This window comes from Cavia porcellus, unplaced genomic scaffold (assembly GCF_034190915.1).
Source record: "Cavia porcellus strain 051 isolate PalLab524CR breed Dunkin Hartley unplaced genomic scaffold, mCavPor4.1 scaffold_15, whole genome shotgun sequence".
In the NCBI taxonomy this organism is placed as follows: domain Eukaryota; kingdom Metazoa; phylum Chordata; class Mammalia; order Rodentia; family Caviidae; genus Cavia; species Cavia porcellus.
This window is the reverse complement of record NW_026947498.1, coordinates 9,893,202-9,916,880: the sequence shown is the minus strand read 5'-3', so window position 1 is coordinate 9,916,880 and position 23,679 is coordinate 9,893,202. Positions and strand designations below refer to the sequence as shown.

The 23,679-nt window shown below is 56.1% G+C and overlaps 1 protein-coding gene across 3 annotated transcripts in view; it reads left to right on the top strand.

Moving 5' to 3' along the window:
* Trpm2 (transient receptor potential cation channel subfamily M member 2) overlaps nucleotides 1-23,679 on the top strand; it is a 51,033-nt gene that overhangs the window by 8,832 nt on the left and 18,522 nt on the right. For all 3 annotated transcript variants that reach the window (XR_010039333.1, XM_013146058.3, XM_013146059.3), the window contains exons 4-20: nucleotides 558-726; nucleotides 1,967-2,147; nucleotides 4,092-4,258; nucleotides 6,734-6,929; nucleotides 7,786-7,847; nucleotides 9,023-9,223; nucleotides 12,163-12,265; nucleotides 13,863-13,984; nucleotides 14,176-14,520; nucleotides 16,930-17,067; nucleotides 17,542-17,671; nucleotides 17,824-17,969; nucleotides 18,736-18,848; nucleotides 19,808-20,021; nucleotides 21,074-21,192; nucleotides 21,526-21,658; nucleotides 21,862-22,033. Coding sequence is in view for 2 of the 3 variants with exons in the window: in XM_013146058.3 (XP_013001512.1) it covers nucleotides 558-726; nucleotides 1,967-2,147; nucleotides 4,092-4,258; nucleotides 6,734-6,929; nucleotides 7,786-7,847; nucleotides 9,023-9,223; nucleotides 12,163-12,265; nucleotides 13,863-13,984; nucleotides 14,176-14,520; nucleotides 16,930-17,067; nucleotides 17,542-17,671; nucleotides 17,824-17,969; nucleotides 18,736-18,848; nucleotides 19,808-20,021; nucleotides 21,074-21,192; nucleotides 21,526-21,658; nucleotides 21,862-22,033 (2,711 nt within the window). In the remaining variant the exon portion in view is untranslated. The remainder of the gene's footprint in view (nucleotides 1-557; nucleotides 727-1,966; nucleotides 2,148-4,091; nucleotides 4,259-6,733; nucleotides 6,930-7,785; nucleotides 7,848-9,022; nucleotides 9,224-12,162; nucleotides 12,266-13,862; nucleotides 13,985-14,175; nucleotides 14,521-16,929; nucleotides 17,068-17,541; nucleotides 17,672-17,823; nucleotides 17,970-18,735; nucleotides 18,849-19,807; nucleotides 20,022-21,073; nucleotides 21,193-21,525; nucleotides 21,659-21,861; nucleotides 22,034-23,679) is intronic.

Genomic DNA, 23,679 nt, shown 5'->3' with positions numbered 1-23,679 from the left:
CAGCTATAACACTGCCCCCTGGGGCACCTCCCTCCCTCTGTTCCCGAGTGTTTCTAGTTGCTTGTAGAAGCATTTCTTAAGGTGACTGCTTCCAAGTCTTAGTGTGGTGGCCACTGATTGTCCTCTCTCGTTCTACCTGAGGGTTCCTGGTTCTCTGTGCACTGCTGACTTTTCATGAAGACCTTGACAGTTCAGGTTTTATGCTGCAGGCTCCAGGTCTCCGGCTCCAGCAGGTCTTGAGACACGTGAAAGGGGGCAGGGCCAGTACCTCAGTACTGCACACGGTGAGGTCCAGTGTCCCCTTCAGCCCGAGTGGACATGCTGTGGTGAGGGCTTCTCACTGTGGATCATGAGGAGTTCCAGTGCCCACTTGGCCCCTGCTGGTGACACTAGGAGGCGAGGATGGTGGGGACTCATCACTGCTCCTGTGCGGCCTTCTGTGGCACTGAAGCTGAGACGTGACACTGCTGGGCTGGGAAAGTCCCGGCCCCACTGGGCCTTGAGCCCTCTGGAGCAGAGGCGCCTCCTGCCCTCTGGTGATGCCTGTGTTCTCACAGGAAGGTGGTGTGCGAGTGTGGTTACACCCTTGAGCAGCACCGGGAGGAGGCCATCAAGCCCCACGCCTTCCAGGACAAAGAGTGGGACCCGAAGAAGCATGTCCAGGAGATGCCAACTGATGCCTTTGGTGACATCGTCTTTGTGGGCCTGGGCCAGAAAGTGGGGAAGGTTGGTTCCCTTGTGCCATAGTCCGCATGGGGGCCAGATCCTTGGTGGCCCTGGCAGATTTCCTGGGGAGTGGGAAGCCAGGTGCATGCACCTCAGCTGTGCTAAGGACAGAGTGGGTGGCATGAGCCTCTGAGCTCCTGCTAACTGCCCAGTGGGGTTGGGGTTTGCAGAGCTCCCCCCCGTGTGGGGGTGGGGGTGTGAGTGCGCTTTGGTAATGAGTGGCTTCCCTGCATCTGCTCCCGCACCTGTCTGCTGTCTTGTGGGGTGGGGTGCTGGTCCCTCATCCTGCCTTGCTGGTTTCCTGGAGCCTCTGAGCCTGAGCAGCACTGTGTGACCCTGTCCCTCAACCTTGAGTGTCCCTCGCTCAAGGTTGAGGGACACTCAAGGTTGATGTCCACTTGGTCCAAGAGGTTGAGCAAGGCCTCGCAGAGTGTGGGGCCATACAGTCCTAGCCCCTGCCTCCCACAGTCATGTGTGAGTGTCCCGTCTCCAGGTTCTCTGTTCTTCCTCTCAAGGCTGCAGTGGGAGGTGGGATGGAGGGTGTGAACCAGCTGGGCCCAGCCCAGGCTCTCACCAGCAGTACCCACTGCCTTGGCCTCCTCCATGTGGCTGTCCACAGGGACAGTCACTGCCCTGGCACTGATGGGGTGACAGCTGTGTTGCATTGGTGATGATAATCCCGGACTCAGAGCCTGGGGTGTGGTCTGGCCTGACCTCAGTGCTGTCACTGCCTGTGTGTGCTGATGTGGTGGGTCCTCAGCCTCTCTCTCCTTCTGGGGGTCATAAGGGACCCCACAGCAAAGGCCCTGTCCCGGACACCTGCTCAGCCCCCAGGATGGCTGCCCCCTCCCTCTGCGGGCTGCAGACCCTCGTGGGCACTGCAAGGCCTGTGTGCCGTCTCCTTTCCGCTCCTCACTGCCCATCTTGGGGATCCTGGCCAGGGAGCCAGGAACTGAGCAAAAGAAGTTCACTGTGGGCTCCTAGGGTCTGTGGAGCTGGGGATTCCCAGCAGGGATGGTGACGGGGGCAAGATAGGGTGAGAGGCAGAGGACACTCGCCCAGCCCAGGGGCAGTGACCGGGGACCCATGTAGAAGGACGTTCGGTGCAGGTCTCCTGGGTCCTGTGGACAGGAAGTGGGATTGGGACTCGGGGTGCACATGAGGCACCCCCATGGCAGGGGCCCAAGCAGGGCAAGGGCTGCTGCTCCCGGTCACCCAGCTGTCCCTGGTTCTCTGGCAGTATGTCCGAGTGTCCTCGGACACGCCTTCCAGCGTGATCTACCACCTCATGACGCAGCACTGGGGCCTGGATGTCCCCAACCTGCTCATCTCGGTGACTGGTGGGGCCAAGAACTTCAACATGAAGCTAAGGCTCAAGAGCATCTTCCGCAGGGGCCTGGTCAAGGTGGCCCAGACCACAGGTGGGTGCTGGGCGCTGTCTGCAGATGATGGGCACCAGTTGGGCCGAGTGGGTGGGGCCAGGGGTCAGGACCTCAGGGACTGGGAGAACCTCAGGGTAGCAGAGCCCAAGCCACAGCCTAGCTCAGAGCCCACACACCGACCCCTAGCTGCTCAGCTCCCTGTGACAGCCCTGGCAGTGGGCCTGAGGCTGCTCCGGCCTGAGTATCCAGTGGCCACAAGGGCAGCAGAGGCCACATAAGGTGAGCTGGCCTTGGGGATATCAGTGACTCCGTCACCTGAGGTGTCTGCACAGGACAGGAGGATGCCATCCCTCCCTGAGGCACCTGCCTCTCTAGTGTTAGACGGCTTACCGAGATCACACCTTGGGTGAGAGACACAAAGGGGCCTAAGGCCCTGTGGGTGATGTGGAACCCAATGCCCTGGCCACTGTGGAGTCCAGGGGGCTTCCAGGTCCCCTCGGGTGGCTTGGCTGGGTAGACACCACAGTCCCCTAGCTGGTCATGCAGGCCTGATGGCTCCCGTGGGCCGAGGTGGTGATGTCCTTCCTGGGCTCTGGCTTTGTGAAGGGTGCAGTGGCCTCACGGGGCGTGGCCCGTGCAGAGCTGGGGCTGAGTTTCCACAGTGCTTGCCCTGTGGGTTGTGAGTCTCAGGGGTCCTGGGCTGCGCCCTCTCCCTCCATCCTTGCTCACAGAGTGACCAAAGCTTTTCTCCACCCGGTCAGTGGAGCTCGGCTCTGGGCCGCTAACCTTCCTCCAGGTGTGTTCTCAGCCCTCGAGTCTTCTTTGCCTCCTCTTCACACCATGTCTGTCTTGTCTTTTCTTTTCTTCTTCTTCTTCTTCTTCTTCTTCTTCTTCTTCTTCTTCTTCTTCTTCTTCTTCTTCTTCTTCTTCTTCTTCTTCTCTCTCTCTCTCTCTCTCTCTCTCTCTCTCTCTCTCTCTCTCTCTCTCTCTCCTTCCTTCCTTCTGGAAATAGGGTCTCGCTATGTAGCCCAGGCTGGCCTTGCACTTGTGCTGTCCTGCCTCAGCCTCCTGAATGCTGGAATCCAGGATGTGGGAGCCACCATGTCTGGCTTGACGCTCTGACATCCACTACCTTCACTTCCAGTGTCTTTACTGCCTGCTTTCCACCCAGCGCCACTACCACATGTCGTGTTTTATTTTTATGACAGCAAGCACCCCTGTTTTTTCCTCTTCCTCTGCTTTCTTTTTTTTCATGACCAGGGACTGAACTCAGGACCTTTGTACTGGGCTACATACCCAGCCCTTTAAATTGTAATTCTTTAAATTCTTTGGGACAGGATCTTGTCACTAAGGTGCCCACTCTGAGTTTGAATTTGGAATCTTCTTGCCTCATCCTCCTGAGTGCTGGGGCTATAAGGAATGCTCGAGCCCTAGCTTTTAGGCTTCAGTTTCTGAGGCTGCAGCAACAGCAGACAGGCTGGTCACTCACGTGGTAGGGGCTGTGGCCCCAGCCACCTCACTGTGGGACTCAGGCTGGGCAGCAGCCTATGTGTAACTCAAGGACAATGTGACGAGCTCCAGTGCCCAGCCCTCACCCTCCTGCATGCAGTGACCAGGCAGCTGCTGGCCAGGACAGACACAGGTGGAAGAGGGACCAGCCTAGGGCTGTAGAGAGCCCCATGGCAGCAGGCAGTGGGGCCTGTGCACATCCTGAGATGGAGAGACCAGAGGGATCCCTGTAAAACCTGAGACTGCGACAGGGTGCCCAGCAGGGTGGGGGTGGTATGAGGGGAAGTCGGGGTCTCTGCCCCTGCCCCTCTGCCCCTCTTCTTTGTAACACAGAGGCCCTTGGTTCCGGAGCCTTAACCTGCAGATTCTTTGAGGTCCAATGTGTATCCTCTCGGGAGCCTCTGGGGCCAGTGTCCTGGAGGGCAGGTGCACAGTGACACCCAGAGCCCGGCCCAAGCCTGCATTCTCCTGTAGGGGCCTGGATCATCACTGGGGGCTCCCACGCTGGCGTGATGAAGCAGGTGGGTGAGGCGGTGCGTGACTTCAGCCTGAGCAGCAGCTACAAGGACGGAGAGGTCATCACCATCGGCGTGGCCACATGGGGCACCATCCACAACCGGGAGGGGCTGGTCCGGCCAATGGTGAGTGGCCACCCTGGCATCAGAGGAGTGGCGCAGGGTGCAGGGTCTCCCCAGGTGCTTCCAGGGGCACACGGGAGGGACCCAGTGGGGGGATGGGCATCCGAGCAGGGGTCCTCCCTGCAGGTCATGGGCTCGGTGATGTGGGACCAGCATTGTGTGCCCAGAAGGGTGCATCCTGCAGCCATTCTGAGAGGACAGAAGGGATGCAGGGGAAGGAGGTGACTTATCCAGGGTCCCGGGTGCTGTGACTCCCCAGTGAGAGCGTGGCAAGTGCCCTTAGAGGCTGAAGATGGAGACCTTGTGACTGGCGGCCTTGGGAGAAGCTGTTGCCCTACAGTGGCGGCCAGGGCTGGCAGAGTCCGATTCGCTGGGCAGGGTTTTCTCACAATGCCAGGGATGGCACAGCAAGGAAACCTGAGCTTCACTGGAAGCCGGGAAGGTGGGGGACATTGTCCCCGTGACTGCCCACAATGGGAGGAACGTGAGGAGCCTCCCTGGGGAAGAAGTTCCTGAGTCAAGAGTGCAGTGAGCACACACACTGCTCCCGTGACTGTCATCCTCCTCTTGTGGAATCAGATGTCGTTCTGGGCATCTTCTGTCGTGCTTGCCCATGTTACAGAGTGGGAAACTGAGGCACAAGAGGTTGAGTGCTGATGATTGCCCTGCTTTCCTCATATTCTGAGCTCAGATAGGGCTCCCGTCACTCTGTCACTCCGTTCTCTGTGGGCAGTGGAGGATATGAGCCCAGTGGCCGTCCCCGGTCAGTGTCCATAGCTGCCGTGACAAAACGAGCTTTCTAGGGGACACTGGGTGACATTCAGGACCCACTCAGACTGGAGGATCCTCTCTTCACATCCAGATCCTGAACTGACATCAGATAAGGGGTCACAACAGTTCCAGGGGTTAGGATTTGTTGACAGCTGTGGTGTGACTGTGATTCACCCTCTGGCTTTGAGGGCTCTTGTCCTTCCCGCATGCAGAACATACCCACTCCAACACCCCAGCTCCTCAGCTTCTTGGCTCATCTTAGCATCCACTCAAAGCTCAAAGTTCCAAATTTCACATCTGCATCACCAGCTCATAGTTCCTGGATTGCACAACAAGCAGGTGTGGTGTGGTCTCTTCTTGTGGGCATGCACATGTGAGACCAGAAACACGCCATCTACTTATGCAGATGGAGGGGGGAGGACGAGTGCTGGGTCCTGGTACAGATGTGCTCATACTGAAAGGAGACGTGGAGGTTCTGGGTTCCAAGCAACTGAGAATCCAGCAGGGAAAACCGCCAGGGATGCAGCCCAGGGGACCGTCCCCTGTGGGGGCCCCGTCTTCCCTCTCCTCAGGGTTTTCAGTCCATTTCTGTGCCAGACCTCCTTGTCCCCGTCCCTGTCAGTGCGGAGTCTTTCCTGCTGCTGTGATGTTTACAGAATCCCTGAGTGGTACAGGGCTTCGTGCTCCTGCACGGGCAAGTCCTTCTGGGGGCTGTGCTGTCTCTGTCCTAGGCTTCTGCTGGGGTGTCGGGTGATGCATGGTGCCAAGTCTGGCCCCGCGTCCCAGGAAAAGCTGTCGGTCAGCTCCTTTGGCCCTCTCCCTGGGGTGTGGTGTTAGCAGTGAATCTATTCATCTTTAACTCTGTGCAATCTAGCCAGGCCAGGAATGTCCCTGGGTCCTGGCTCCATTCTGCTCCACGGTCCTCCCTGTGATTTATGTTTCCTTCTTATGAGAAGCAGAGAGAGGAACTCAGGTCGCACCTTCAGTGCTTGGCTTGAAGTCACAGCTAAATCCCCAGATCTATCATGTGGAGTTCTGTTTGTTTTTGTGTTGGGTGACTCGTGTTTTCTTCCACATCATGAGCTTCCTTTACTGTGCTCCTTCTCGTCCTGTGTTGCTACCAGCAACGTCTTGGTCACTGTGTCCACCAAGAGTCTTCTCAGGGAAATGGACACTTTTCCTCTCGAGAGCCCCCAAGCCATTTCATTTCTGAAGCTTCATCAATAGGCTTAGGGTTCGTCACAGCCGCAACCCACTTATTGTCACCAAATAAGCCCTGGATTCTGGTGGCAGCCATAACATCGCCACATCTCTGAAAGTAGCAGAAACCCTCCTGTCACCTGTGTGGAGGGACGGCTCTGACATTAGCACCGTCTGGCCTGCATCAGGTGCCAGGCAGGGCCACCACCTGCAAGGCTGCAGGAGGGATCCGCTTCCTCTGGTTTCCGGAGGCTGCAGTTTTCCCTCTGGTCGTGGCCGGTCACCTCCTTCAGCCTCTGACTTCCCTTGCTGTTGACCCGCTCTGCCTGTCATATAAGGACCTGTGTGACGGTGCTGAGGTCCTGCCCAGATAACCCCAGTCAGTTTTCCATGTCCACATCCTTAATTTAACCACATCTTTGAGGACCCTTTGAGCCAGCAAGGTGATATTGGTGGGTTCCTGAGCCCAGGAGTCTATGTCTTGGGGACCATTCCTCGTTTTTCTAGCCCCTGGATCCCCAGGAAAGCCACCACGCCGAGTATGTCCTGGACGAGGAAGGCCAAGGGAACCTGACCTGCCTAGACAGCAACCACTCCCACTTCATCCTGGTGGACAATGGGACACACGGCCAGTATGGGGTGGAGATTCCCCTTCGGATTCAGCTGGAGAAGTTCATATCTGAGCAGACGAAGGAGAGAGGAGGTGAGAGGCTGGCCCCATGGCTAAGAGGCTGCAGTGCTCTTCTCCCTTGCCCCATTCCCCCTTCCCTCAGCTCAGGATGGGAACTCAGTGAGGGCCCCGCTGTGTCCAAGCTCCCTTGGGTAACAAAGTCCCACAGCCCTTTCAGGCCTCTGGCCCGGCGTTGGGTTCAGAAGCCAGGACAGGAGACGTCAGAACTCTGAGCTTGACTTCCCTACCTAAGGGTGGGTCGGGACCTGGGGGGGGGGGGACATGGGGATGTCACACATGCTCCAAGGCACAGGTGCTGGACATCTGCAATGAGGGGAAGTTGGGGCGGTGGCTTGAAGTTGTCGCAGGTGTCAGAGCGCTGTCTCGGGGTCTGACTGCAGGTCTGGGTGGGATGGGAATTTGAGCTTCTTGCATGTTGCCATGGGTGGGGACCTTACTTGGAGACTCCTGCTCTGAACAAGTGTGCTGGGTGGGCATGGAGCAGGCAGGGCCGCTGTCCCGCTTGGATGGAGTTTGTGCCCCGGAAGGGTTCCTGAGGTATCTCCGGTGACCCTGGCTGCTGGGTGGGCAGAGGGCTTGGGGTGGGGCTCCTGCTGTGACTGCCCCCCAGGGTGGGTTAGGCGCCTGCTGGAGGCACCCCCTTGGGCACCACAGTGAGCTTGTAGAGAACAGCAGGCTGGCTGTCGTGCCCCGCTGGGAGAGAGGACAGGCAGTCCAAGTGAACTGGGGCAGGACAGGACCAAGTGGAGTGGCCACTTTAAGAAGCTGGGTGTTACTCATTACTTGTCCTGGGGCTGACACTGGCACGGGGCAGTAGGCTGGAGCCCGGGATGGGGAAATGACTCCCTCAGTGACCCGTCTTTTCCAGGTGTGGCCATCAAGATTCCCATTGTCTGTGTGGTGCTGGAGGGGGGCCCTGGCACACTGAACGTGAGTGGCTGCTGCCTCTGTGGGGGACACTCAGGGTGGGGAGCTGTCCCAGGGAGGTGGAGGGGTGGAGACCCACTGTGTGACAGGGACCTTTCCAGGGGGTGGGGGAAATGCTGGTGGCCATGCAGTAGGAGGGTGGTCAGCCTGTGTGGTACCAGAGCAGCTCCAAATGGGCCTGGGTAAGCGGGGAGGGGGAACTGCCCCTTCTGGAAGGGGCCTGGCCCGATGTGTGTGGAGCAGACTTGTCAGGTGGCTTGAATGGTTGTTTCATGGCTTTTCTTCCCGAGCCCACCTCCTCTACCATTCCAGCCACCTCCCTCTGGGTCACCCACTTCCCCATGGCTGAGACCCAGTACCCAAAGCCCACAATTCACAGAAGTGCATCTGGCTCTCAGTCTGTAGAGATTTCAGTCCATGTCACCTGGCTTCAAGGGAGCTGGCCTGACAGGAGAGCTGCTCAGGGCATGCAGAGGAAGAAACAGAGAGCCAAGAGTGGAGCCCCGCCCCTTCCAGGCCACGCCCAGGGACTGCTTCTCCCACCAGGCCCCGCCCCCTCAGCAGTCAGCCTGAGCCCATGATCCAGTCACCTTCCAAAACTGCCTGTGATCTCAGGAGGCTTAGGGGGACATCTAAATATGAGTCCCAGCGCCTATGACATCTAAATATGACACCATCTATAATAGGAACCCATGGGTTCAGAGCAAGGTTATTTAGTTTGTGGGCTGTAGAAAATATCCCACTCTCATGACCGCAGCTCTGGGCCTCCTGGCTGGCTGGGACCTGGGGAGCATCCCGTCTCCATTGCCTGGGCAGCCTCAGGCACTGCAGGCACTCCTGCTGGGTGGTGCCACGGCACGTGCTGTGGGCTGTCTCCATGGTCCTGGCTCCTGGGGCCTTGGTAACTCCTGATCTGTGCAGCGGAGACTTCCGCCAGACCATGGGGATGTCTTGAAACCCTTTATTCCTGGCCCGAACAGGGGATACATTAGACAGGTGCCCCATGTGATGTCAGGAGGCTCCTGTCCCTGGAGCACTGGAATGTCACCCAGTGGTGAAGGCAGTTGCCTCTGTGGAGTCCTCCCTGCCACAGCTGCTGCAGTGGGGGTCAGGTTTGGGATCGCAGAGCCAGGCGGGCTGCAGCAGCTCACACAGGCCTGGTTGACTTGACTTCGCAGACCATCTACAACGCCGTCACCCACGGCACACCCTGTGTCATCGTGGAGGGCTCGGGCCGCGTGGCCGACGTCATTGCTCAGGTGGCCAGTCTGCCAGTGTCTGACATCACCATCGGCCTGATCCAGCAGAAGCTGAGTGAGCTTTTCCAGGAGCTGTTTGAGACCTTCACCGAGGGCAGCATCGTGGAGTGGACCAAAAAGGTGAGGCAGTGGCCTGGTTACCAGTGTGAGGCGGCCCCCAGGACCAGAGGGACTCAAAACAGAATTCTCAGTGCAGGGTGGGACACTGCGGGCTCCAGGGCATCATTCTGGGGAGAAGACAGCACTGTGCCAAAGCGAGGTGGGGGACAGGGAGGCCCTGTGAGAGTGACAGGGCTATGGGGCTCAGGTGGGCAGGGGACAGCCAGCAGCATGTGGCCCAGCTTGGCCAGCACTCACAGTGCCTCTGGAGCTGCTTGGAGTAGCCTCAGAAGCGCTGACTCCTCAGCCCAGAGGCGGGACTGTGGGTGCTCCCGGAGAGCTCTGCAAGGGTTTTGTGTAAGGACAGGGGCAGGTCAGCCCTCCTCGTCCCCAGAGCTCCAGCCCAGCCCGGGTAGGGGGAGCACCTGCAGGTCCCGTGCTGGTACTGTTTCCTGGCAGGAGCTGGGGTGGGTATGTAGGAGTCTCTCTGTTCCTCAGTTTCCTCTACAGTAAGTTGTTGGCAAGGCAGTTGGGATTGCCTTTCCTTTCACATAGCTGTTAAAGTAACCCTGGTGGCCGAAAGTCCAGCTGCCACACACAAAGCTATAGGTGCTTTCAGGGCAGTGAGGAGCTGGCTCTGGCTCTGGCTGAGCTGATTTGGGTCCTGTGGGTGGACCAGGGGACACTGGCCACAGACCGCAGGGATGCACGGGAGCTGACACAGCGGGTCACTGCTTGTGGACTGCAGGTGTCTGAGAGGCCCTGGCCCAGAGGTGGGCTCTGATTGGTTGACTGTGTGCCTCGGGTTGCATGGTGACCTTGGGTTAGCGTTACTGAGGTTCAGAGTGACTCGATCTATGGTCTGTGAGATTGTTTGTCCAGCAGGGTAATAGCATAAATGAGGATTGTAACGCCATGGCTCTGCCCCAGCCTCCCTGCTCCCTGTCTGGCAGACGGGGCCCTTTTCCTGCTAGTTAATAAATTATTCAGGTGGTTCTCAGAACTGCATCTAACCACGGCCGTTGGAAGCTGCTTATTTTGTTTTCAGTCCACTCTGGGTTGTCAAGTCCAGGTCTTGACAGTGGTGTTTGGCACAAACGCATCTCATTTTGGTGAGGAGGTGACCAGGTGCTCTGAGTCCTGCTGCAAGAAACGATCAGGCTGTTCCTTCCACAGCCTCTGTCTCTGGCGGCCTCAGGGTTGGTGGTAGGCCGGCTGCTCTCGGCGTGGCTGTGTCCTGGGCAGGATGGGGTGGGTGCACACACACAGTGGAGCACATCTGGGGGTGAAATTGGCAGCTGCCGTGGGAGAACACGACCACGTTAAACCCAGGAGATGCTGCTGCACCTGGAGGGGGTAGGGAGTGGAGAGGGAGCCCAGGAAGCTTTTTTGGGGAGTGCCTTTTTTTTGAGACAGGATTTCACTATGCAGTTCAGGCTGATCTTGAACTCACTGTGTAGTCGAGGCTGGTCTCAAATGTATGCCAATCCTCCTGCCTCAGGCTCCCAAGTGCTGGGATTACAGGTGTGCTCCACCACGTCCAGCATAGGAAGCTTTGAAGTTGCTGTGAAGCAGGATGGTCAGGGACGAGAAAACATCCAGGCCTTAGTGATGTTGAGAGGTGGGGGACAGTGGGTGCTTAGAGATGGTAGGATGTGGGGGTGTCCCTGGGGGTGGGGCAACGTGCGAGTCTAAGAGGAGGGAAGGTCAGGGAGGCTGGCGTGGCCTAGGGAACGGGGCAGGGTCTGAGGCTTCTTTCAGGATCAGCAGGAAATCTGCAGTACAATGCAGATGTGCAGCACCCACCTTGGCCACGGGTGTAGGGATTTGGGGGAGGAGCAGCTGGCAGCAGGCATGGCTGCCAGGACACGTTGTCACAGGACACAGATAGACTGCTAGATAACTGGTGTCTTGGTAACTTTTCTTTCATTGCTGAAACAAAACACCCGATACCCAAAATTAAGCAAGAAAAGGTTTATTTGCTCACAGTTTGTGGAGGTTTCAGTCCATAATTGGATGGCTCCAAGGCAGGGTGGCATGGCACAGGGGTAACAATTCAAGGTGGCAGAAGACAGCCAAGCAACATGAGCAGAAGCAGGGAGAACAAGCCTCTTTACCTCCCTTATATTGTAAGCAGAGGGGGTATAGCACTGACATCACCTCTGTGCCCTCCTTTTGCACAGCCTGGGAATATCTACAAAGTAAGGATTCTGGCTCCCTGCTGGGCCTCTTAGTTAAACTTCTAAACTTCTCAGGTTGACACAATGTATCGCTCATACCAGTGAATGAGCAGATGTATGGATGGGCAGACATAGATAGATGGTAGATAAAATAGACCCATGGTGGATAGATAGGTGGATGGGTGGATGAACAGATGGAATGAGGAATGGATGGGTAGATGTATGGATAGGTGGATAGATGAGTGGATGGAAGGATACATGGATGGATGGGTGGGTGGATGACTGGAGAGATGGATACATGTATAGACAGATGGATGATGGGTAAATGGTTAGGTGTATAGATACATGTATAGATAGATACACAGACAGACAGACAGAAACATGGATAGAGCCATGTTTAGAGCCATGGCTGCATGGGTAGGTAGATGATGGGCACACAAGGAGACAGGATGGATACGGGCATGGGTGATGGATAGATACACAGACAGGTAGGCAGGAGGGTGAGGAGTGGCTGGGGTTCAGGCAGGAGGGCCAGGAGGAGAAGTCTCACACTCAGCCATGCTGATGTCCCAAATACCATGTTATCACGGTCATCGGGTGAGGATTCTCTACGCTGGGCTATGTTCTCCCCCTGTGTGTGCTTGGCCCACAAATGTTGTGGCTTTACTAGTTGAGGTGAGAGGAAGTGGCCAGGCCACCAGAGAAGGCAGGACTTGTGTTCCAGGGCTCTGTGTTGGGCCTTGGGACATTTGTATGCCACTTGGAAAATGTTTGTTGCAGATCCAAGACATTGTCCGGAAGCGGCAGCTGCTGACCATCTTCCGGGAAGGCAAGGATGGTCAGCAGGATGTGGATGTGGCCATCCTGCAAGCCTTGCTGAAAGGTGAGGGCCAAGGGGAGTGAGGCCAAATGGGGCTTGGCAGAAGGCGCCCACCCCAAGGTGGCACAGTCCCCCTTCTGTCAGACACACTGGTTAGCAGGCAGCTGGCATGGGCCATGTCACCACTGCCTCCTGCCACCCATGAAGCCCAGCAGAGTCCTGCTAAGATGTATGAACAGCCACGCTCTGAGCCATGTGGTAACCGACTGTCTAAAAGCCAGAGACAAATACTTCTGATCAGTGAGGGAGGGTCAGTGTCATATACCATGGTTCCTGGGTACCACTGTCTATAGGATTCTCCCAGAAACTCAAAAGCAGAGGGCAGTGAGTTGGACGTTGTAGTCAAAGCAGTAAAGGAAACTGTCAGTCAAGAATTCTGTATCTGGTGAAAGTGTCCTGCAGAAGGGTGGGAGAAATAAAGACTGTCCCAGTAGAGCAAAGGTAGCTTCATGCAGTTGTACACTGGCTTCACCCCATCTTGTGCCTGTTGTTCAGTGTATTGTTTCTGAGTTGCACTCGTGGGATTGTGTGTATCAGAATGGTGCTTCTTTTTCCTGCTGAGTGGTCCAGTCTCTTCTTGCATGAAGTGTGTAACCATTCCAGTTTGGGGCTATTGGAATGAAGCGGCTATTTGCTTCTGTTTCTCTTGAGTCAATTATCTAGGACTGGAATGACTAGTTTTTCTTTGTAAGCAACTGCCAAACTATTTTCCAAAAAGATGGTACTGGTGTGTGTCTTTTATATCCATTTTAATTTGGTCATTTGTCTTCCTACCGAGTTGTAGGGATTCTTCGTATATTCTGCGGCTACTCTTTTGTTGTGTGTGTTTGCACTGGTAATATCTCTTCCTGCTTTGCAGCTCCTGCCTGCTTTTTTCACTATGTCTTTGAGGAGTAGAAGGTTAAAGTTTTAATGACATTTTAAATTTTTTCTTTTATGGTCCATTTTTCTGTGTTTTATCTAAGAAATTGTGTCTATTCAAAGGCCACAGACCCTTGCTCCTGTGTTATGGTAGCAGCTTTATAGACCAAGTTCCTTGTTCAGGTGCAGGGCCCACCTCCATGGCCTTTTTGGGTGGTGTGCTTAAGGGTCAGAGTTCCTTCTCTCTTCTCCAAATAACCATCCATGATTCAGAAGTTACACAGGAGGAGAGTGCAGAGGAGCTCAGGTGGGTTCCTTGTCCTGAGGACCTGGGCCAGGCAGATGTTTCAGTGAGTAGAGAACAGAGGCCAAAAAGGAAGGTCGTGGCTTTTGGAATTCTGAACCTTGCATGTTAATACAGAGGGCCGCCTCTCAGAGTGCGGCTCTTCTCTAAAGGCTGAGCTCTTCTGTCGTTGCTGCTTACCTGTCCCAAGGGTGCGGCACAGCCAGGAGTTGGGGACTGAGTGAGCTGGAGTGATCCTGGAGCATGAGGTTCTCTGGCTCTGACCCTGATGGGAAAAATGCTTCCCTCACTGGCTGGCTGTCAGGGGGGAAAGGAAGTCTCAGCAGGGTGCTGGTGCTGGGTTACTGCTTTGCATTACTAAGAGGCAGTGTTCTCTGCCCTCCCAAGGGGTCGCCAGCCACAGCCTCAGCCCCACATTGTCTCTTTCACCCGTAGCCTCGAGGAGCCAAGACCACTTTGGCCATGAGAACTGGGACCATCAGTTGAAGCTGGCGGTGGCATGGAATCGCGTGGACATTGCCCGCAGCGAGATCTTTACCGACGAGTGGCAGTGGAAGGTTGGCATCTTGGACATGCGGAGCCCACGGGAATCTTACCCTGGGAGTGAGGCCACCCTGGGGTTCTCTGCCTGGGCCTCTGCTCTGTCCTTGGAGGTGGTGACCTGGCAGGCTCTGTCCTCCCTGATGGAGAGAGCAGCAGCTACTGCAGGTTCACCGAGGTCAGCAGGCACCCCATGGTGATCTCTCAGCCCTCAGATCTGCACCCCACGATGGTAGCTGCCCTCATCTCCAACAAGCCAGAGTTCATGAAGCTCTTCCTGGAGAACGGGGTTCAGCTGAAAGAGCTCGTCACCCGGGACATGCTCCTCTACCTGTACGAAAACCTGGAGCCCTCCTGCCTATTCCACAGCAAGCTGCAGAAGGTGCTGGCTGAGGAGCGCCAGGCCAGCGTGCCCAATGACACACCCTGCCTGCAGATGCACCATGTGGCCCAGGTGTTGCGGGAGCTCCTGGGGGACTCCACGCAGCCGCTGTACCCCCGGCACATTGACCAACTTGGATCCTCGCCATCTGTGCCCCACGTCAAACTCAATGTGTGTGCTGGTGACAGGGCTGGGCGGGGTGGGGTTGTGTCCTCAGAGCGCTTTGTGTTTGTGGTTCGCTGCTATTTTTATTAGACGAGAGATATGCTCCCTGCCTTAGACTGTGTGGCCATGTGAAGTATCGCATGCTGCTGGCTTACGGAAACATCTTTGGGCATAGCTAGAGCTCCTGGTGCCAGCAGGGCTGGTTCCTGGTGAGGCCCCAGCTCCCGGCCACAGGCGGCCACCCTCTAAACCTTTTGCTGTCTTCACAATGATCTCTGGTGCGTCTTCCTCTTGTAAGAAGACAGTTCTGTAGGACTAGGACCCCATCCTAACTCCTGATGGCATCTTTTTTTTTGGAGACAGGGTCTCTCTATGCAGTGCAGGCTGGCCTTGAGCTCACTTTGTAGCCCAGGATGGTCTTGAACTTGCAACAATCCTCCTGCCTCAGCCTGCCGAGTGCTGGGATTACAGGAGTGCGCCACCATGCCCGGCTTCTGAACTTTTTTTTTTTTTTTTGCTGATTGCATCTTAAGTACAAGATGTAATCGAAAAATGCGGTGACCATTTACATTTTAAAAATTACATAAAATATGTTTTTCCATGAATCCTCCTGAAAATGTTCTCCTTTGCTTCAAACACACTTATTACATCTTTCTTACCCTTTCTGCAGCAGCTCTGGAGTCCTCTTTCTAGTGTGTTTAGTTCCTCTGTTCTGCTGCCTCGGTGTCCTGGATAGATTCAAAGCATTGACCTCTCAGGTCATTTTGACTTGGGGGAGGAGCCGGTAGCTGCATGGTGCCAGACCTGGTGACTGAGATGGATGAGGATACAGTGTTGTGTTTTTGTGAGCCTGTTTTTGTGTTAGATGGCACCAGCAGCAGCTGTCACTATATTTTTGGTCACACTTTATAAAGACACTTGTGAGAGAGGATTCCAGAACTGCTTCAGAAAGCGACAAGTTGATGGGATGAGAGAGTTGGAAGCGAGGACGAGGAGTTTTGGCCCCTCTGCTAGCTTAAGAGGTACCAGGTTTCATCTCCAAATCCTCCGGACACACTGCAGATCAGGGATTCGGTGTAGGGATTTTAGGGAACACAGTTCAGCTCTGAACACTCCCTCTTCCTGAAATTACAAACAGTGGAAAACATTTCAAAGAGATCAACACTCTGAGCTCATCACGTGTCCCCTGCTCCCATTCTGGGGTGGCAGCATCCCAGCCCTCACTGTGAGATACGCAGCCAGGCCTGTGATGGCCGCAGGAGCGGGTGCGGAAGTCTGTGGCCCCGTGCGGAGGAACCCTGTGGTGTCCCAGGCTGAGCCTGTGCTGGCTTTTGTGCTTGCGTGAACTTCTTGTGGGAGTTCCCTCCTCCTGGCTCCCTGCTAATCCCTGAGAGGACCCATCTGGTCTTCTTCTTTGGCTGAAGGATCTGGTGAACTATTTTCATCAACTTCCTGAGAACGAACACACGTTTGTTTCTGTTCTGAACCCCAGCTTGAGCGCAGTGCCATCGTGGTCTGTGTGATGCTGGGTTCTGCCCAGGGTTTCAGGGCTTTTGCTTCAGCATGTGAAGCTTTTGATTGAGTTTATTCAGGGTACCCAATTCATTGCATTCCAAATCAGTTTACACTGGCTTTGCAGAAACTTGGGAAGTTTTCTTTCTTACTCTAACCTGGTTTTACGTGACCAGAGTGGACTGCTTCCCGCCAGCGTGGTAGTTCTCCTGTGAGTCCATCAGGGCCCAGTGTCTTTTTGGTAGGAGTTCTGGTGACTCTGTTTCCTCCTTATTGTCTCTATTTGTGTCCTCATGTCTTGGAAGGTCACATTTGGTTTTACTTTTTATATGCTAGAGCATTAATATACTTGGGAGGCCTGGGGCCAGAGCTCGCACTTCACTATGTCTGCAGTTTCAGATTAACTATTTTCTTTATGAGGGCAGCCTTTGAGAAATTCCAAGAATCACTTGTAGGAAGTGCCATTTTGCATGTGATATGGAAAAGGTGTCCCCTACCTCTGGAGATTGTCCCTGGGCCACATGAGAATGTCCTCTCAGCTATCTGGGCTGAGCATGACCTGCTGCCCCCTTTAGTGGCTCTGTCTGCAGGAGACATGCTGTGAGGTTCCCCTCAGGAGCTCACAGCCTCAGATCTGAGCTCAGACCTGTGCAGAATCCTCTGCATTGGGAAAGGCCGAGGAACCTTGCACAGTGCCTGGTGGGTGGCAAGGGAAGCAGACAAATGGGTGGGTTCTTTCTGGTATGTCCAGCTGTCCCCGGGATGGTGGTCTTAAAGCTACAGCGTGCCTACGAATGGCCTCAGGTGCTGCTGACAAGGCAGGGCAAGCCCCCACCCCGCCCCCTGCCAGGAGTCTGACATGAGGGCGGCCTCTGGGGAACTCAGACTGTCCATTCCCACCAGATGCAGGCAGTCAGCCTTCTGTCCCTCTGTAAGCGTTCCTCGGACACCATCACCTTCACCATGGACCCAGTCCGAGACCTTCTCATTTGGGCTGTTGTTCAGAACCGCCGGGAGCTGGCGGGGATCATCTGGGCTCAGGTAAGGAGGCTTTCTTCTCGGTGGACATGATGATGTTTAGGCCAGCAGCCAGCAGCTGGGCAAGTAGGGCAGCTCATGGCCCTGGAGGGCGGGCAGTAGGGTCTGCCACACTGTCTGGGGCTCAGTGCCCACAGCCCCAGAGAACACAGAACTTAGCTCTAAAAGATCTGCCGTGCAGATTCTTCCGGTGGTTGTGTCCATGTGGAGACTTATAGGCCCACAAGGTCCCGGAGGACCAGCATATGTGCTGGATCTATCCTGTCCCTTAGGCAGACTGTGGGGCAAGCAGGTGGCTCCCACAGGCCAGGCAGGACATGGCTGTCAGAAAGGGATGTGGCTACAGAGACAGAGGCCACAAAAGCCACAGCTCAGTGCCCATCCTGTCCAAGATCCCTGGTTTGCCATCGGGGCAGATTCCTGGGATGGACTGGGCCTGACTGGGCCCTCCGGGTCCTCACTGGGCTGTGTCTCCAGAGCCAGGACTGCATCGCAGCCGCCCTGGCCTGCAGCAAGATCCTGAAGGAGCTGTCCAAGGAGGAGGAGGACATGGACAGCTTGGAGGAGATGCTGGCACTGGCGGATGAATTCGAGCTCAGAGCCATCGGTGAGCCTGGCCCTGGGTCTCAGCTATCGCCAGGGTCTGTGGCCCTCAGCCTCACTGTTGGCCATCTGGACCATGCTCACCTCTGTCTGGGGTGCCCTAGGCTCAGTGGCCATCACTTGCTAGTCTGACGCTGATTCTCCCTCCTCTGCCAGGGGTCTTCACCGAGTGCTACCGGAAGGACGAGGAGCGGGCCCAGAAGCTGCTCACCCGAGTGTCGGAGGCCTGGGGGAAGACCACCTGCCTGCAGCTGGCATTGGAGGCAAAGGACATGAAGTTCGTGTCTCACGGAGGTGTCCAGGTAACCTCCCAAGGCCTTGCTTCTAGGATCAGGTGCCCAGGTGTATGCAGGATGAGTGCAGTCTGTGGGGTCACATAGACAGCACAAGGTCTGTGCTGGTGCGGGTCCGGGGCAGCCAGGGACAGCGCCTGGCTGATGACCGGAGCCCCTGGCTAGAGGCACTTCCTCCCATGAAGCAGAGAAGAAGTGACCTCAGCAGAGGCAGGCAGTTGGTGGGTCAAGAGGCTATGGCAGTTGGTCCCCAGGCAGCCCCAGGAGCTGGGTCATCTCTGTCCCCATGGCCCTCCTGCAGCTCGCACAGTAGGCCTTGCACAGAGTGAGTGCCCTTGAAAGCTAGGTTCTCCTGGAGAGGGCCTTCATGCTGTCCCCTGTCTGCCATGCGCCATGGTGACTTGGGATGCCTGCGAAGGGTTTTAGCCTGGCCTCCAGGGCCTCCAGGGCCTCCAGGGCCAGTTTATGTGAACCCGGAACTGTGAGGATTCAGGACCTGTGGGGATGGACCTGCAGTTTAGGGAATGGGAGGAGCAAGAGTCTGGGGTGTGGATCAGGAGCTCTGGGGGAGCCTGAAGTCTCTGCCACATACCCCGTGGTGGCTGCAGACGGCTCTGCCTGCTTGTAGCCCGGGCTCCGTGGCAGATGACAGCGCCTGACTTGGGCTGGCCACCTGTGCCTCAGGGTGCTTGTATGTGTGTGGGGGGCACCCCCTCGGGCATGGGGTGTGACGGATCTGCTGGTGCCTACCATCCTGAGGCTGCCCTGTCCACAGGCCTTCCTGACTAAAGTGTGGTGGGGCCAGCTGTGCGTGGACAACGGGATGTGGCAAGTCATCCTGTGTATGCTGGCCTTCCCGCTGCTCCTCACAGGCCTCGTCTCCTTCAGGTGCCTGGGTTGAGTGGGGGTATGGCTGGGCGTGGGGACTCCTCCCAGGGAACCTTGTGCCTCGAGATTGTGCCATTAGGGACTGGTAGACACTTGTGGGTAGGAAGGGATGGTGGGGAACTACCACCATACCCCAGCCTCTGCCTTGGGTTGAATTCTGCCTGTTGGGCTCCCAGATCCGACTGTGGCCTGGGCCCTGCGAACCGGGAGGGTGGAGTGAATGGCGCCCTCTAGTGGTGCTGAGCTGCTGGTGTTGAACCTGGTAAAGGGAGGGCACCCTGCCCCCACCCTGCCTCCCACTATAGAGCCGTAGCAAGAGAGAGTCTGTGGTCCAGGTGACTAGAGACCCAGGCCTGGCTCATCCCCGCCCTCCTCAGAAGCATGGAGATGCAGGAGGGGCTGGACAGAGGTTCTGGGCTCCTGGGAGCCCAGGGACAGATCTAAGGCCCCAGTCCAGGTCGCTATCCGTTGAACCCTTTCTGTAGCTGGTAGGAAACATGGTCTCCCCCTTCCCATACCCTGGCAGCTGAAGACATGGGCTTGAGCATCCTTGGGAAACTGAAGCACAGGGGCACAGCCCAGGCACCCCAAAGTGGTGCTTGCTTTCCCAGTGCCCCCAGGGGTGCAGAGCTGCAGCTGCTGTTCCCAGCACCGCCTTGGGCAGCCCTGCCCCATGTGAAGGACAGTGAGGAGAGGTGGCCCCTGGCCCTGGGCAGGACGTGAGAGGTTGACCTCTGGGTCCCTACTGTGGTGGGCGCTGTGGCTGCGTGTGAGGGTCTAGGGCCCACAGGACCAGAGGGGTGAGGCTCCCCGCCTGACCTCCAGGACCTGGGCTTGGCTGCAGGCATCAGGGACACCTCCCTGAACATGTTCGCCACTGTGTGGCATCTTGGGACTTGGGCTCCATGGGTGGCTGGAGTTTGGCCCTCACGATCGCCCTCCTGTGTGTGTGTCCACAGGGAGAAGCGGCTGCAGACCCTGGGCCACCCTGCCCGCGTCTGGGCCTTCTTTAGTGCTCCTGTGATCGTCTTCCACGTGAACATCCTGTCCTACTTCGCCTTCCTCTGCCTCTTCGCCTATGTGCTCATGGTGGACTTCCAGCCCACGCCATCCTGGAGCGAGTACCTCATCTACCTCTGGCTCTTCTCCCTGGTGTGCGAGGAGATGCGGCAGGTGTGTACCTGGCCCCAGTACTTCTGGGAGCGGGAGCCCTAGCAGGAGGGCACCCGTGTTCCACATGACAGCCCGGGGAGCCACTGCCCCACACCCCTGCAGTGGCCTCCCAGCCCCCCAGCTCTCAGTGCTTCTGGAGATCCTTATCTGAACCTCACAAAGGGGGTGCCCTCACCCTTCGAGCCCCTGTCCTCCGGCACAGTCCCCATGACCATGTCAGGTTTAGTCATTTGCCAGAGGACTCACAGACTGGCCAGGGATGGTGGTGCTTGGCTCAGTGGTTCTGGTAAAACCAGCAGGGGTGGAGCTCCGGGCCTGCCTGGGCCCTGCTGAACCCAGGGTGCCAGCTGAGCCTCCCTGGAGCAATGACACGGGGCAGCATGCACAGCATTGCCACCAGGGCTAGAGTGGGCCCAGAGGGCCGTGACCCTAGCTTCCCTCACCCTGCTCCGCAAACATGCAGACTCTACATCAGCCTTCAGAGGTGACCACCTGCCTTGTGGGAGGACCCTGGGGAGGCATTGAGTGCCTGGGACAGAAGCTGAGGCCAGCGCGGCAACCCTCTTGGGACCTCTGTACCTTGATTCCAGCCTCCCTAGGTCACCCTGGAAAAGGAGGCCATGCTGGTCTCCTGCGTCTGTTCCTTGGACCCAGAGAAAGGACCTGATAGATTCTTTGAGTCACCTGCCCCCGAGCTGGAAGCCAGCTACCAGATGGTGGGCAGGTCACATAGGGGGTCATGTACCCCCTATTTTGGAGAGAAGGTGCTTTCCCAGCACATGCACACACACATGCCACATACACAGACACACACACATACACACACACACACATACCACACACACCACATATACACACACCACACCACACATACCCCCCCCCCCCGCCACTTCTCCAGCAGGGGTCCCTGAGCCCCAGAAAGCTCTCACTGCCCCTGCCTGTTCCAGGTCCCCCAGGTCCTAAGGGCTGGCGGGGTCCCTCTTTCCTGCCCATCTGAGTTCCCTCCACAGAGGACCCTGTGACACTGACACAAGCCCCTGTCTCCCAAGTAGCTCTTCTGTGTCCCTGATGAGTGCCGGCTGATGAAGATGGTGTCCCTGTACTTCAGCGACTTCTGGAATAAGGTGGACGTTGGGGCCATCTTGCTCTTCATCGCGGGGCTGACGTGCCGGTGAGCTCAGGCCTGGGCTCTGCTCTGAGCTCGGCTGTCCAGTGTCACTGCCCACTGCTGTCGGCTGGCTTACTGTCTGCGATGGGCTTGTATATCTTCCAGGCCATGGTCCCCTGTCCACAGGGCAGTAGGGACATGGCCAGGCCGCCTTGTTTCCTGCTATGTCCCCAGGGCCTGGCTGTGTGGCTGGAGGCCTGGCTTTTGGAGGTTCTGTCCTTGGGTCCCTGGCTTTGGTGCGCTGAGGGCTGGGCCCCTGGCTGGACGCAGGCCCGGGGAGCTGCAGACTACCCTCCAAGCTGGTCCTGAGTGCTGCCCCTTCCCTGCCGACTGCAGGCTCATCCCGGCGACGCTGTACCCGGGCCGCGTGATCCTCTCCCTGGACTTCATCATCTTCTGCCTCCGCCTGATGCACATTTTCACCATCAGCAAGACTCTGGGGCCCAAGATCATCATTGTGAAGCGGATGGTGAGGGCCGAGTGGCCACCCGCCATGCTGCCCCCCTGCTCCACCTCCGCAGCTGCCTCTCCTGCCCTCCCTCTGGCCTCCGCTCCGTCTCTGGCTCCTTCCTCTGGGGTCCTCTGGGGGTCTCCACACCATGGCGGCCGTGACTTCTCCTCTGACTCCTGCGCATGGTGATAGGACAGCGCAGCCTGGTGCCTCCTTTGCAGATGAAGGACGTCTTCTTCTTCCTGTTCCTCCTGGCCTTGTGGGTGGTGTCCTTTGGTGTAGCCAAGCAGGCCATCCTCATCCACAACGAGCACCGCGTGGACTGGATCTTCCGCGGGGTCGTCTACAACTCCTACCTCACCATCTTCGGCCAGATCCCACCCTACATTGATGGTAGGACCAGGGCCCGGGTAGGGTCTGAGGAGTGTACTGGGGTGCCTGGGCTGTGCTCCACTGAGGCCAGAGGTTTGGAGGGTGTCATGGGGCTCTGGGCATCCGCTGGCAGCCCCAGCATTTGAGGCCCTCTGTTGCCCTGTCCCTGCCCTGCAGTGGAGACACCACTTACCTGCTCACCTGGCAGAGGGGGACAGCACTGTGTGCAGAGGGATTGTGTGATCATGTGATCGTGTGAGACGCAGTGTCGATGTGCCCTTTCTCTGTGCAAAGCGCACACCTCAGTGGCATCGAGGGTTTCCAGAAGCTCATGTTTTTGCCTTAACATCCCCCCTAAAAGAGCCCCACAGTCAGCAGCCACACCTGTTTTCCTCCCCTCACCTAAGTGGCTGCCCGTCGACTTCCTGTGCACAGGGACTCGCCCTTCCCTCAGAGCTCGGGTGACTGGGAGGATGTCCCGGGAGTCCTGTGCCTGGCACCTCTCACTATGGGCGCTCTTAAGGTTCATTCATACTGTAGCACGGTGGTGGTGAAACTTTCAGAGCCTCCAGTGATACAGACAGCCCGCTGCGGCACGCATGCTGTGGGTTCGCTGCCACTGTTGGTGTGCGTCATGCCTTTGGAGTGCTAAATAATATTCACTGTCTAGGTGTGTCACATGCTTATAGCTCCTAAAATGATGAATGTTTGAGTTGTTGCTAGTTTTGGGCCACTGTAAACAGTGTGGACACGGAGAGTGACGTGTAAGTTTTTGTGTGGCTGCATGTTCCACTTTTCAAGGACCTGTACCCCTTCCCTACCCCTTCTTGACAGCAGTGCCTAAGGATTCTAGGGTCTCCCCAGTCTCCCCCACACTGGCTGACTTTTAAAATTACAGCTGAGCCAGGGAGTGTGGAGCGGGGTCTCACTGCAGATTTGATAAGCGTGTGTGTCCAGGACTCGGACTGTCTCCTGTGCTTCTTGGGGCTAGCTCTGTGTCTTTTTTATCTTTTCCTCTTTGTCTGTTTTCCCTTGGTTTTTATTATTGAGTTGTAAGTAAAAAAAATACCAGGTCTCTATCAGATAGGGATGATTTGCAAGTACTTTCTGCCGTTACATGGGGTGTCTTCACGAAAAGACGCTTTCTTCAAAGAACAGAAGGTTTTTTTTTTTTCTTTTTTTAAAAATTTAATTTAAGGAGAAAAAGAAAAAAAAAGGGTACAAGTTATACAGAATTTCAGAAAAAATAAACAGTAGGAAATCACTAGTTAATAGATTACATATTGTCATCTTAGAAATAGGTGTTCAAGTTACAAAATTAAAGCATATAAAGTGGACATTCAAACAGTGAGACTGCAAACAGTTCTGTTCAATGATCCAACAAAACTCAGTAATATGGTTATCTATCTTATACACTTAAATATATATAACTATATCATTTAGAGCTTTCTTTTCCTCTCTTTTGTACAATGACAATTACACATTTTGGGTTTTATTACTCCCGCAGATCTTATTACTTTTTTTGAAGAGAATAAAACCAAGTGTGATATAACAAAACAAAGTCAGTCAAATCAAAAGGATGGACATAATACATAATATAAAAACAAAATACAAGGTGATCAACAATGGCTACCATAATGTCACTTGCTATCTTAAAAAGAATTGCC